Below are 14,807 nucleotides of genomic sequence, written 5' to 3' on the forward strand. Positions count from 1 at the left end.
TCTCTCTCTCTCTCTCTCTCTCTGTCTCTCTCTCTTTATAAATATATATATATTATAGATATATATTTTGGCCATAAACTCAATATCAGGAGGAACTTTATGTTGAGTGGCAGACTGTTGGAAAAGGCTGCTCAGGGAGGTCCCACCTTGGACACTTGAGGTTTGACTCTGCCTTGGCAGGGAGGTTGGACTGGTTGATTTCCAGAGGTCCCCTCCAACCCTTCTTATTCTGTGATTCTGTGATATTTGAAATAGAAATGTAATAGCACCTCCATAATACAGGATGGACTGCCCTATGCAAAAGTAATTGTTTATGTAAAATGGCTGAGAAATCTACAGCTCTCTTTGAATGAGCTATATTTTGTGTGTTTATTTCTTTGTCCTCTAGGAAGGTATTTTTCTGCCTGTCCTAAAAATGAGAGAACTCTGGGGACACTTTTTGGCTGTCTTCTCTGCTGAGGTTGTCCTGATCCCTAGGATCTAAATCTCTAAATCTCTTAAGCTTCCAGGCTGTCCATCCAGAAACCTTCTCACCTTGAAATCAGATTGATTCCCAACAGAAAAACCGTCATGCAGGGAGATGCTGCTTGTCCTTTCATTCATTGCCATACTTTGTATTACAAGCCTCAAGGATAGTTGTTCAGATTCAGTCTGGTGTCTGTGCCAAAGCTGACTGATTTGTGATTACATGTTCATCACTTCAAACTTCTGAAATATTTACAGGGAAGTAAGTGCCTGCTTCTCTCTCTAGCTCTTCTATAGTTTGGTGAATTGTCTTCATTTTAGTGATATAGGCATTATGTAAAAATTCTCAGGCCAACTAAAATAACCTTGGTCAGTAACATGAGTAGAGATTTTAAAAAAATAAAAAAATTTACCCTCAGACTGAAAGTTTGCAGCCTACTGGGAAAAAGTAAGAGAAGAGTAAAAATAGGATTCATCTGTACTTTTTCCTTATAGGAATCTGTTTCTTGAGATAATGAATAAATAAATTGACTTCCAGACATTCTAGCTATAAACAGGAAAATTCTGAATTAAAATTGAGGCTACATTTTTAATAGAAATGTCAACTTCTAGCTGGTGTTGAAAGGAGGTGTTGTATGGTAAGCACTCTGGGGCTATGGCAGGAGAAATACCACTTTGCAAATGATGTAAGGGAGGCGTCTCTCCCGGTATCACCTCTGAATAAGCTGTTTTCCTAACTGGTCATGCAGTGCCAAGGCTTTTTTAATGTGGGAACTCTGAACTTCCTGTGAATGAGAGAAAATTGAGCCTCCAAGGTATACACAATTTCTGGAGCAGTTCTGTGCTATTCCTAGGAGCACTGTAAACTCATGTTCCAGTCAATCTGACAATAGTCTTCTCACTGTACTGTCTTTTCTCAGGAGGCTGGAGACAGCAGAATGTTGCCTGAAACACCTATGCCTTCTGTGGGAAACTTTCTGAATGATATTCCATTTTTGCCATACTGGAGCAACTACTTTGCCTTACAGGTGGCTAGCAGACTTTCTGTAACTGGTGTTTTCACACGTTTGACGTTTGCAATTTCCATGTTTCCAGGAGAATTGAAGCTGGAAGTTTGTAGCTTCTAGCAGCAGGAGAAAGGCTCCCTGTCTCTCTGCAGTTGTTGTAGAAAACTGGTTCAGGACCCTTGCTGCAGAAGTGGATGAGTTGTGTTGTGGAAGAGTATGTGTTGGACACTTCAGGTTGTGGGGTGGGACCAGAAGAAGGACAAAGCAAAGTGTCATTTGTGGACTTCACTCTGTCCTGGACAAAGGCACCCATCTGCTGGCCAAACCTTTATACTTGCTTGCAGCCTGGATCTGTGAAGATACTACAAAGACTCCTGACGCCCTTCCAGCTACTGCCCCTTAATCTGTGCAAGCACCAGTGACATGACCTTGACATCAAAGCTGACTGTAAGACTCTGACAACAAAGATGGCCCAGGAGGACACATCCAACGTGACAAGAAACAAAGATGCAATTGTGGACAGGATTGCTAACCTAACACGGAGGATTTAAAACTAGATTTCTAGACTGAAGAGCCTTAAACTGTTGTCTTTTGTGTCTCTCTCCATAGATCAGAACTTTCATAGATAGTGAAGTCAAATTCTCATGGTGCAACACAAATCTGAAGTTTTCCTTCTTATACATTAACCTCTGGATTAAATTTATTCTTCAGTCCTTACTCAACTATATGGGATTTTTTTATTTTGTGGATAGGTATCTATACATCACACCACCACTGACTCCTAGAAACAGGTGGAAATACAGAACATTGTCCATTTGAAAAAACTTGATTCCATTTCTGCTATCTTCTAGCTTCTCCATATCATATTTACAGAAAGTTGTCAGCCTGAGTTCTGTCTAGTTATGTCAACAATATTTAATTATTTGAAAAAAAAAAAAAAATGACATGACATTCAAGGTGCTTTTGCTTATTTTTACTTAATGCAATTCTCATCAACATTTCTTTCCCTAGTGGCTTATATTCCCTTTGGTTTCAACACCCCAAAGAAATTCTTACCAGTGATAAATAAGGCATGAAAACATTCTGCATAATATTTTTGGAGAATGAGTAGGGTAAGCAGAGGGAGAGGGGATTTCCTTATGAAGCAAGTATGACTTCAGGAAAACAGAAAACACTGAGCCACTTTAGGACATAAATATGCATATACCAACAAGGTTTGCATGCTAATCGTTCGCTTGTCTTGGATATGGTAATCTCTGTGCAGGTGGTGGGAGAGGAGGAGGGTGGAAGACTTTTTCTAAGGAGGATCAGGACATGAGTCATAACTCATTTAAGGCCCATCATTTCCTGCCTAGGGTGGGTGTGGGAGGGTATTCCCTAGGAAGAACCTGAAACTAAGTTGTATTTAAGGTGACAGCCAGTATCTATTTCAGCAGGGTCCGGGGGAAGGTGAGAGAAAGAATAAAAACACCCATTTCTTTGATCATCTTACTCACCAGAGATTACCAGTGCAGCTGGGACTTCCACAGTATTCATGGTAGGCGTACAGATAACTGCTTTAAATAACTCTGGAGGCTTTTCTGTCTCTCCATTGATTACCTAGGGACCCTACATTTCTGACTTAAAAGATACTTTATTTAGATGGTTCAATAGGCTCTGTAAATAGCTTTTTGCCCTGCCTAGCTATAGGAAGAATACCCATACAAATCAGAAAACAAGACTTGAGTGTCAAAAAAGTAAAATTTAAGATATTTTGCTGTGGATATTCATAATTTTGTGGTGGCAAAGTTGGGCTGGAGGATATTTTCATAGTTAGCGACAACTGAAGATTTTGGCATTTACAGTGTGGAAGAGAGCACTGTGATGAGTGTGAAAAGTCTGTCTTGATGGTATCCCTGAACTTTAATATGCAGATGTGAAAACCAAGATACAGTTTGATAAAAAAATGTTTACAGTATAGCATATTGCAGACCTATATTTTTCATTTCTATTAGTAAAAAAAAAAATATGCTTTGCATGCATGTCCTGGATTTATCTGGAGGATGTATTCTTAGTATTTATTGTGACTAAATCTGTAAATAGTAAGAGCCTGTCATTATTATCCTTCCTTCTGTCACAGCATAATGTGCTTTCCTTGTGTTTTTGTTCTGTCTAGCAGTTGTGGCCAAACACTGTAGTTTCAACCAATAAGAAGGGCAAACCTGGGTTTTATCAACTGATCTGTTGTGTTGCAAATGCCAAGAGAAAGAGAGGCAGAAAATTTAATTGTTTGCAGTGGCACTTCTGACCTGTGCTAACATCTTTTTCCTCCTCTATAATCCCCTACTGATGCACTAATCTGAATCTTAATGTGATTCTAATCACATCTAATTCTGCAGTTCAGTATTTATGTTTGTTATTTAAAAACAGTGCTGCTCTAGACACCCAGTAGTCTGACTCCTCATCACCCCATGACACTGTTTTCTGAATGACAAGCTCTGTCGTAAATATCCTATATCTTAATGAATACTTCTTCTGAGTGATTATCCTATATCTTAATGAATACTAAGTAGCAGTATTCTTATGGTACAGTCTTGATGTTTTCAAAGGAGGCTTTGGATAAAGGTTTCTTATATTTCCCTTTTGATTGGTACCTAGGCAGTTTAAATGTTATTTCTATGTGGTTCATTCTGTTTAGGAGAATTGTTGCATGTTTATTCAATATATAGTATCCAGGAAAAGGCAGTGTAAGGAAATCTCTGACTTTACAGATGGGATGAAAATGTTTTGTCTACTCTAATGTTGCTTGAGCTGCAGGGAACTCCAGGAGGATCTCACAAAACTGCATGGGCAGAAGTGTGACAAGATGTGATTTCATGTAGCTCTGATGCAGCTAAGCTAAGGTGCTACATCAGAGGAGAAATAAACCAGTGCATGTCCAGAAGGTGCTGAACTGAGCACGGGCAATTACAACTCAGAAAGACACTTTGGTTCCCCTGTGGTGAAATCTTGAGTTCTTTATACAACGGTACTGTCATTTTCCTGCTATATATCACCTTCTTATGCCCTTACATTCAGTATTGTGTGCAGCTTTGTCCTCCCACTCTGAAGGATATGGGGCAGGTCAGTGAGGATGGCATTGAAAATCACAGAATGGGAGCCTTTTGCAGAGAGACTAAAAGGGCTGAAACTTCTCAGTCTGCAGCTGAGAAGGTTGAAAGGGAGTATGGTTGAAGTTTACAAAGTTATGAAGGTAGTGGGTAAGGTGAATGTGTACCTTTACTTGATAAATGCCACATCACGAGAGACTGGGACACTCAAGGAAATTTGGAGGAAATTGAAAATGGAAGCAAGGCTTCTGTATATGACTTTTGGAGAACGTCCTGGACTTCTTGTCATGGGAAGTGATGAGGGCAGAGGTTCAAAATGGATTGGACAAGTTGCTGGAGAGCAGGTTCACTACTTGACATTAACAGGATTTTGCCTGGTTGTACCTTTTAACATGCCACACATTTTCTCAGGGTTCACAACTATCAGAGATGTTTGCTTCTGCTGTCCCTGTCACACCCACAATTCTGGTCTATATGGACCAAATTCAGGGGGAGTAAAATGTTGTCATTTTATTTCTCAAATTTGTTTTTATTTGGGCTTTTTTCCCCCTTTCAGAATTTTCTGGTAGTAATGTCCAAGCATTATAATGATTCCAAGGCTAAGTAAAGAGTCTGTAATACTTAGAGAAATGCTACCTAAAGATCATTAAGTGTCTATGTACATGCTATCTGATTTTTCACTCCTTGTTGCCTAAACAGACTGCTGTGAATAAATAAATATTTAAAATATCTGTATCTAGGTCAGAGTATCTTTATCACTGAATGCCCACATTTCATAATTGACAGCTTCTGTGAACCAAATAAAGCATCAGCTTTTATCTTTGCATTAAGTCAGAGTTAAAACTAGTAGCAGATTCAGTATGGAGGTGGTGATTTTCTTTTTAAATATGAGATCTTAGCAGACTTTCTTCAAATAGTGTTATCCCAATACCTAGGCAAAATAGTTACATGTGTGCATCATTGAATTCTGTTTATTTGTTTACATATTACTTGTCCTGATTTTTTCAAGACAAGAAACAGATCTCAGTTCTTGGAATTCATGTTATCAGAACACCAGCAGTCGTATAAAATAAAAATTATAATTTTTTTTATTTGGGCAATTATTACAGAGCAATAAGATGACCATATTGTGAAAGGACCATGCCTGTAAATTAGTGAAAATCCTGGTTGGGAAGCTCATGTTTCTTTTCAGCTCCCCCAGACAAAAATGGTTCTGGGGTCTGTTCAAATCCAAATAGACCAACAAAAACCTCATTGATAACTGTGCAAAGACATTTACATTACTTTTCAAAGTGTCCTGTTCACAAAATATCAGTTCAACTCTGTAGATCAAAATATACAATAAAATATTGAAGAGTACATTTTAGTTTGGTCTAGAATACATTTTGAACATTGATTAATTTATTTTTTAGTTTCCTTCAGTAATGGTAATATTAAGTAGAAGATGCATGTCATATGACATTTGGGACATACAATAAAGGCTAAGGCTGTCTGGCAAGGTTAATCAAGTTCACTGTTAGTAGAAGGTTTTTCACTACTTACAATTTCTCTAAAAGGTTAATAGCAGTCAAGTAGGAAAATTGATTGATAGGGAAGCAATCATTGACTGGAGTTGCATTGTACAGCTGCACATTAGGGTATTAAACTCTTTCTTGAGAGAGATCTCCTAATTAATACATGATGTGTATTTAATTCTTCAAATGTCTTACCATTTGTGGTATTGGCAATGTACAGGGAAAGTTTGACCTATATACATGTACTGAATGGAGTGGACTTCTGTGAGCTCTTTCCATTGTGTGCAGTGTGACAAGCTTGAATATTGTTTATACTTTCTTTCATGTTTATTTTCAAGTCTTATTGTAGGTTTTACTTGGGATTTTGGTACTGGAAGTCTCTGAATAAAATTAATCATGAGAGACATTTTAACTAGTGCTGAAAACTCAAAACTGTATATACTTTATTTTCCAAACTTGAATGTAAGGAAAAGCCATATTAAATTCTCAGCTTAGATTATTTTGGAAGGAAACTGTTTAAGGGTCCATCCAGTGATTGATTTTTTAAAAAAAGTCTCTCTTTTGAAACTGTATTATTTTCAGTGTTGTTTTTTGGCAAATTTGAGTTATTTTTTAACTTGTTTAATTAATTAATATAATCATGACTAGATTTTGAGTTGGTTTTAATATTTTTATGACAACCATATTTTATAAATCAGTATGTAGTAAGTTTAATGAATGAGTACAAGCGAGTGGTATAAGTGATATATTACAAATCAATATGGGAATCAAATAAGCAGGTTCAGGACTTTATAAAAATATTTCAGAGAACAAAATATCTCATTATCTGAGATTGTACATATTTTTTTTGAACTTTTTAGGTAGTACCAAGCTTGTAAAAAAATTCTGAGTGAGGTCCTATATCTCATGTGCACACTGAAGGTACTCAGGCACAGTTTTTGAAAACATTGATTTGATGGGATTTTATTTTTTTTATTCAGCTGTAGCCAGTATAGAGTATTGACTGTTTACTGACCTTGCTCTTTACCTGCATTGTTACTTGTTTTTAACAATATTTACACACTACAGAGAGTGATATGCTAATTGCTTTCTCTGTTCATCTAAAGATCTTCCATCCAAATTTCAATATTTACATGATTATAATATATATGGTTCTGCTCACCCTCTTCCCCCCAAAAAACTGTTTAAAAAAATTAACAGTCAGTAAGACTTTTGACTAAAACATTTTAGAAGATGTTTGAGATTTTTGTGGACACTGTGTTGCCAGAAAACTGAGTGATCAGCTTGGCCAGTTGTCTGAGAGGCAGTCTGGTGCTCTACTACAGCAAAATCAATACAAAAAGCCTGTGAGGCCTGATGGTGCATTGGGAGAAGTTGTTTGAACAAAACCTAATATGGGTTTGGACAAGTGCAATTTTTTAGGTCTACTTGATGCAGAAAAATTGAAAGTAAAAATGGTTTCAGTGGTTGCTGATAAAATAATATTTTTATGATAAAATTTGCTGAAAACGTGTCTACTGTATTCTACAAGAGAAATAATTTCAAAATTAGGTGCCTTTTTTCCCCTCTTTAACTGTTCAGATTTTCTCTCACTCGACATCCTTTCCTTTATGTTTCACTTGATTTTTTTTGTTGCACATATTCTAAAACAAAATTTTCTGAATATTTGCCAGAACTAGTGATTCTTGAGCAACTTGTGTATGTCGACTGGGAAAAGGAGTGAGTTGGGAAGAGCAAGATATAAGAAATGAGTTTTTAAAATTTGTGGTTTGCAGAGTTCTGGGAGAAATCCACAGGATTTCACTTTCACAGCCTGGGTCATTTGTCAGCATAGACATTTGCGTGATACATGATAGGGATTTTATGGCATGCAGAGAATATGACAGTTTTAAAATAAAATTGTATTGATCTCTTTTATGAATCTTAATTAATCCTCTGTATAATCTATGGAAAAGGAAGAGAAAATATCTTAAAACTAAAGCTAAATGGCACAGCCTCCTCTGAAATAGAGGAGTGATGACATTTTCTTTACTCATACAGCTGTATCTTTCTTGCTGTGAAGCAGGAGGCAGGAGGTTTATCAAAAGGTCCAGCAGTAGCTTAACAAAGCTCCGCACATCCTGCCCTTTAATTAAATCTGGTTTTTACCTCCAGTATGATGTGGAAGAAATTTACTTCATCACAGTCTTATCCTTCAGAAGTTTAATCCTCTTGAATTCATGTCCAAAAGTGATTGCAGTCATGAACTGGGTATGGCTGCTCTATTTTGGCCTGACTTGAAATTTGTTGTTTTTTCCACTTTCCCATATTTAGTTACTGATCTTGGTTCACAAACTGGGAAACTGAGTGAATCTCCGCAGCCTGTTTGTGTTCTGTGCACAGTGGCTCCTTAGCACTGCAAACACCTTTATTCTTTACCCAGGCTTCTCCTTTCAAGCAACTCTACCTGTGTAAAGATAAGCACGGGAAAAAATCCTGCAGGCCTGAGAGGTGCTTGGTCTGTCTGAAGCAAAACTCCTTTTTTTTAGAGTCAGAGATAAGAGCAGCAAGGACAGTGATCTGAAAACTGCCAGTATTTGCATCTACTACACCCCTTTCCCGCCTGCTGCTTTCTTGATTGACAACCAAAGTTGAGTGCTAGGGCTTCCCTGTCCTCTTCCAGCCTTGCTTCTGGATGCCATTAGTTGCTTGCAGAAAACCATTTTTTCATTACTGTATTATCTTGCCAACTGAGATCCAAGTCCTTTATTCTATTTGGTTTATGTCAAAAGTTTTTACCTTGGCTGTCTGGCGGTAGTCAGGGATGGACCCTGCAGGTTACTTCACAGGCACATCTGCAAGCAATCTTTCAGCTCAGCAGGGCCCAGACTTGGTTATAAGTGACAAAAGGTGGCTATAAAGGAAAAACAAGCATTTCTGTCACACAGAGTGAAAAAATACTTTGGATTTCACCTTGCAGAAAGAAGAGCAAGTACTTAGATGTGTACCATCATTTTAGTCATCAAATGTAGAGAAATGCATAATGCTATGGGCATATATATGTAGTTTCATGTTGATGTTACTGTGGATTGGAAAGCTGCAGGGAAGTTAACACAGCAGTAATAGTCACAGGGCAGAGCTATCAGTGAGCATTGTGAAGGTAAAGAACAATAACTTGTAGCAGTTCTGTATTCATCTGTACACCAGCTGATCTCATTTCTCAGGCGTAGGGTAAGTGACTTTGTGTGGAGAGCAATGTAGGTGTGTGCCGGGGGCTTTAGCGCAGCACCTCATGGCAGCATTAGTACCTTTTTAACCTTAAGTTGCACATTAACCGGATTTTTTTCTGGTGTACATTTTTTCTTTTGGACCAAAATACACTACTACATTACAGCCTTGTAAGTAATTTCAAAAGAGACAAAAATATTTGAATAGGAATCATAAAGTATGCTATCTTTTTCCGATCTGTTAAAATATAGAAACATTCATTTATTCAGATGTATTTCTGTTCTGTGCTGTTCAGGCATACAAATTAAGCAACAGTTTGTCAAGTAAGTTAGCATGATGTTTCTGAATAGTAATTTTTAACTCTGATAAATGCACAGTCTTTCTTAAATGACCAGATAAACTGAGGAGCATTGACTTCATGTGGATTCAAGACAGAGGGCGGCACAACCTGATGTGCCTGAATGCAGTTTGATTTAGCCTCTGGCAGTGGCTCTTTGTAGCTTGACTACTGCAAAAGTGATTTTTCAAAGGTTTGTAATGTGACCAGAGTTGAGCTGATTTTCACAGCTGGGATCCTGCTAAATGTCAGATCCTTACTTCAAAGCAAGGTACTGCTTGAACTCTTTGACAACATGGTCACCACTTTTCTTATTATGGATAAAGCAGTGTATTGTCTATTGTCTATCATGGTCTCTTCAGAAACAGGGGCATGTTTTGGCTGAAATCATTAAAGCAGAAATTTGGAGTAGAAAATTCAGTCTGTCTTTCAGAAATGAACACTTACATAAGCAACTGAAATCCTCTTAAAAGAATTGTTGTGCAACTTGCATTTTGAGGATGCTCCCACTCAATCTCCAAAGATGATTGCCCTTTTCAGAGTGAGAAAAAATAAAGACAACTTCAAGCATTAAGGAATAAAAATATTTTTGAGTTAATAGCTTGATGTCTGATGGTTGTAAGTTTATTTTAGAAAGCTGTTTTAATGTAACACCAGTGGGGAAGGAAAAGAGATGATGATCTGTCACTTTTTTTCAAAGTAACTTTTTATTCACCCAATTGTAGTCACTCATAAGTACTGATTTTTCTGATGAAGCTTTAAAAATCATAACCATCTTTGCAGAAAGAAAACCTGTCTTACTCATGCTCAGTTGGGAACGTTCCTACTGAATTAACTAGCCCTCAAAAGGGGAGTCAATGCCTTTGCCTAGGTTTTACAAGTTTTCCGTGCCATGTGTGGCATTTAGGGGAAACATTGGTTTGTTTTGTCAGGACTTCTAATGTATCTGATTTACTGAAAACAGGTCTCTGGTGTTTGCAGAGTGTTCTGTGGTGAGGTCCCCTGCTGCTAAAATACAAACTGGTTATGTGAGGTTTAAGTGACATGGGAAGCATCTCTAGTGTTGATGCAATCAGTGAATAACTATAGTATGGTACAGCTACTGGTGCAGCCAGCTGAAAAGCTTTTTGTTAAATGAAATTTCTATGTACCTCTTTTTCAATAATCTCTAATGCTGTAATTTTTTAAAAGCATGACTTTAGGAGTGGGAAGCATTATGTGTGATGCCCATGTAAATGTGAATTGTTCTTAAAAAAATCCAAACAAAACCTTTTTTATAAAGCCTCTATAATAAATCCTTTCAAATTAGTGGTTTCTTTTAACCAAGTTCCAGTTGCAATACTGAGAATCTGAGTAGCTGTTCTGCACTGTTACATTTATATTAATTTCTATGCCGTGTCATGCTTTTTTTATTTAAGTTTGAAAATTACTCCAGTGGTTGTCATAGCTTGATATCCACAGATGTCTTGGTATGGATCTGATCCTCAAATACAGAATTAAGGAAAAGGGTACACTTGATGTTTATGGTTGTCACTTCTCCCCACCCATGTGATGAGTTCTGTCAAGTGTCTGCATATGTAAAAAGTGGACCGAACTCGGAAATTCTGAATACCACTTACATTTCCAGAATTTTCTCAGTCTTTCTGCTGTTTTCACTTCATATTCTGTAGATAAATAAATTATTATTGAGTACACATTCATAACCACTTAAATGCATTGCTTGTAAATTTGTTTTTTCATGTATTTTTTGAGTTTAGAATAAAAACAAGTAGAATGACCTTGCATGGAATCAGGGTTACTGTTTTTCTGATTATAACTTCATTTTGCATTCTGCAAAAATCATCCTATCAACAGCTTTTCTTCTTATTGGGACAGATGTGAATGACCTACCAGTCATTATTACCTCGGCTCTTTTCTGTAGGTAAAGCAACCTGCTTTGCTTTTCACCTCTTCAGCTTCTTTACATACTTTACAAAACATACAAACAGGAAACTCATTGGAATTTATAAGTATTGCAGGAAGAAGACTGAAGTTTTAAAATAAGTAAGTAGGGAAATCACATTTTTAAGTACTCAAGCACAAAGAGATGATGGAAAGCAATGCAGAGTTAAGGAAAAAAATACTAAGATTTTCAAAACTAGGTTAATATTCATTAACTTGAATGAGCATGTTTTTATTGGAAAAATAGCTAAATAACAGTCTTTAAGTACAATCTCTTCTTCAAATGAGTTAATAATGGAGGCAGTCGGTTAAGTTGTGTATTGACACAGGGTCAGGTCTTAGCTTTATTACATTCTCCTACACTCTCCTTTTTTCAGAAATCAAAATTCAGTCATTGAAATTACCTTCAAGCAGTTATTTTCAAGCAATTTCCTGTCATGGGACATATTATTAAAATAATTTTGACCTTCTCTTAGCCAAAAAAGAAAAATAAAATTGTTTTTCATATTGGACAAGCTTTCATACTGAGAAAACAAAACTAATTACAAAAGTATATGTTTGTGATACAAAGGAAAATAGAAATATTATCAGTAATAAATTCAATATACAGTCTCTTCTTTTGAAAAATAGAAGGATACAGACTTGGGAATTTTTTTTTGAATACTATAACTCTATCCTGAAATCTTAAAAAATTTTCTTTCATGAAGAACAGTCTTGCCACTTATGCTCACAGTCAAGTTAGGAGGAGATTTATTGACGGTCTCAGTGGGAGAGCCCTTCTAGTCTGGCACATGATCCATCTTCTACTCTGGTATAAACTTGAGCCTCTTTTGGGGATGCCATCAGGTTTTGTTCTCTTTCTTTCTGGCAGCCTGGTTCAGTTTCTGCAAGGATCTTGTAAGATCTTGCCAGACTGCACAGGTGGCAGATTCCATGTTCTGTTATCACTTCTGTACTAGCAGTGAAACACTTTTCATCCTGTTTCTAAATATGGTCAGATTTACATTAAGCACATTGCTCTAATTGACCTCTAAGTGCTGGATAGTGGATTTTTAATTTTTCTTTTTTATTTTATTTTTTTAATTGGAATCCTAATTTGCATGAGTGCTCTGGTTTAAGAATCATTGGATTTAACTGAGGAGCATTGTAAAGGAGGTGGTGTTATATATTTGGTGTGATGCACTCAGAGTAGCAGTCTTAGTGAAAAAAACACTGAAAAACCTTAGTTTCATGTAATGAACAATTTGACAAACTAACTGCATGTTCACTAGCTGGAGATCTGATTTAATTAAAGAATCTGTTTTTGCCAGTTTTCATCTCTAATCATTTTAAGATTTTTTTTTAGTCAAGAGATATTTAGATATCCCTAAACCTTAGCTATATGCTAAATGCACTAGGGTCGTTTCAACATGTCACATGTCAGTGTTTAGCCCTAGGGACAGAGAGAGCTCTCCATAGCAACTCTACCTTTGTCCTTGTTTGGCAATTATTCAGGTAAGATGGCAAGATGTGCCATCTTTCCAGATGTGTCACTCTTTTTCCCTCATTACCAGCTGTGCAGGTCCATGCATTGAGCTGAAGCCCCACTTCACCTCCCCTCCCCTCCACTGCCATAAAAAAGTAAACAGGTGAAAAATGAGTTGGGGAGTCTCATTCCTGAGAGGCCCAGCTATTCTGTCAAGGTGAAGAGATCTTGATAGAAGTCAGACTTTTAATCCTGACTGTTCTCTAAGTATGAAAATATTGGCAGTTCACAAACTGGATATGCCTTTCTGTGAGCAGTTGGGCAATACTGGGAGAGAAGAGCTTTGTAAGTGAAATAATATCATTCCTAGAAGGCATAGTCACACTTTTCTTCCATATACCTATATATGCCTATACAGGAACTCGTGGCACCCAAGAGCAAATTTCCTTGCAAACATTTTCCGAGTAAATCTGTCATTCCAGTTTTCTGATTCATGGAAAAATTGTTTTAGCTGCTATTTTTATAAAGCCATAATACTTCTTCTGTATAGCCTGAGTATTAAAAATGCAAGGGAGTGCTGGTTACCCTTCAGAAACCCTAATTTCTCTGACTATATGGTGGCCATTATATTTCTTTCATCTTGGTGAGCCTCAAAGCTGAGTATTTGCTTAGTGTTTCACTGGTTTTAAGATGAAAATTATTTTCTCTTGTTTTTTAAGCTACATGGCTTGCTGTAAATTTAAAATATAGTGCATTTCTCACAGTTGGATTTATTTTTGTTCTCTATCCAAGTTGGATAATGGAGATGAGCAAGCAGCACAGATAAGGCGTGAACTAGATGGACGACTACAACTGGCAGAACAAATGGCAAGGGTAAGTGATTGCTTTCTTGTAGCAAAAACATATAAAATAAAAGCATATCTCTTTTTGAGATTGAGTGGGATGATCCATAATCTGTGTTTCCTGTTTCTGATTCTAAAATTAAGCAGAAGAATGTTTGAAAACAATCTGGCAGGTGCATTTCTTTCTGCTCTGAAGAATGTCTGACAACTGGGGTAGGGAGAAAGCAAAACCTGGTTTTGGAAAGGCATATCCTGTGTGATCCAACATTTCCTTCAACAGCAAGTCCAATTTTCCTCATTTTTTTACATTGAATGGAAAAAGCATCTTAGCAAGAGGAAAGATCTTTTAGGAGCACAATAACAGTCTGTTTTATTTGTCTTCTGTGTGGGCATGTTATTATTTGAATGATCCTCACTGGATATAGTACAGTTTGAAAAACACTACTGAGGGTTTGAGGTTTTTTGCTAGACAACCCTGAGCTTTGGCCTGTTTGTTTAGTCTCTAATTATAAATTACTTGGGTTTTTTAGGGGCTTTTTAATATGTCATTTACTGGCTCTGTCATGCTGTGATGAGTCAGTCCACACAAATTGATGCAGGAATTTTTGGTCACTTTGCTTGGTCTTCGTTATTGAAACAAAATCATCTGTAAAGGTTTTAATATTAAACATTTTATGATAGGTCTTATAACAATAAAAATTGTCTGGTTTTGGAGCAAGGTGCCTGTCTTTGCAGACAGTATACTGGGACTGGGGTTTGTTTCTCATTTATATGTAAAACATACATTTTAGAATAATTTGTGGTTTTGTTTAATTTTGAATGACAGTCTCCTAAGCATCCAGAATTCAATATTTGGAGAAACTGTGCATAAAATTAGCTCTGTATGAGTTGATATATGTACTATACGTCTATATATGCTTCTTCTTTGTGTTTATTGTTA

The 14,807-nt window shown here is 36.8% G+C and overlaps 1 protein-coding gene across 22 annotated transcripts in view; it reads left to right on the top strand.

Moving 5' to 3' along the window:
- The window catches only part of CADPS2 (calcium dependent secretion activator 2), a 281,050-nt gene that overhangs the window by 101,062 nt on the left and 165,181 nt on the right, over positions 1 to 14,807 (top strand). For all 22 annotated transcript variants that reach the window (XM_015627846.2, XM_033514317.1, XM_015627830.2 and 19 more), the window contains one exon: positions 13,818 to 13,898. In XM_015627846.2, coding sequence (XP_015483332.1) covers positions 13,818 to 13,898 — 81 coding nt within the window. The remainder of the gene's footprint in view (positions 1 to 13,817; positions 13,899 to 14,807) is intronic.

Source organism: Parus major, chromosome 1A (assembly GCF_001522545.3).
Source record: "Parus major isolate Abel chromosome 1A, Parus_major1.1, whole genome shotgun sequence".
In the NCBI taxonomy this organism is placed as follows: Eukaryota; Metazoa; Chordata; class Aves; order Passeriformes; family Paridae; genus Parus; species Parus major.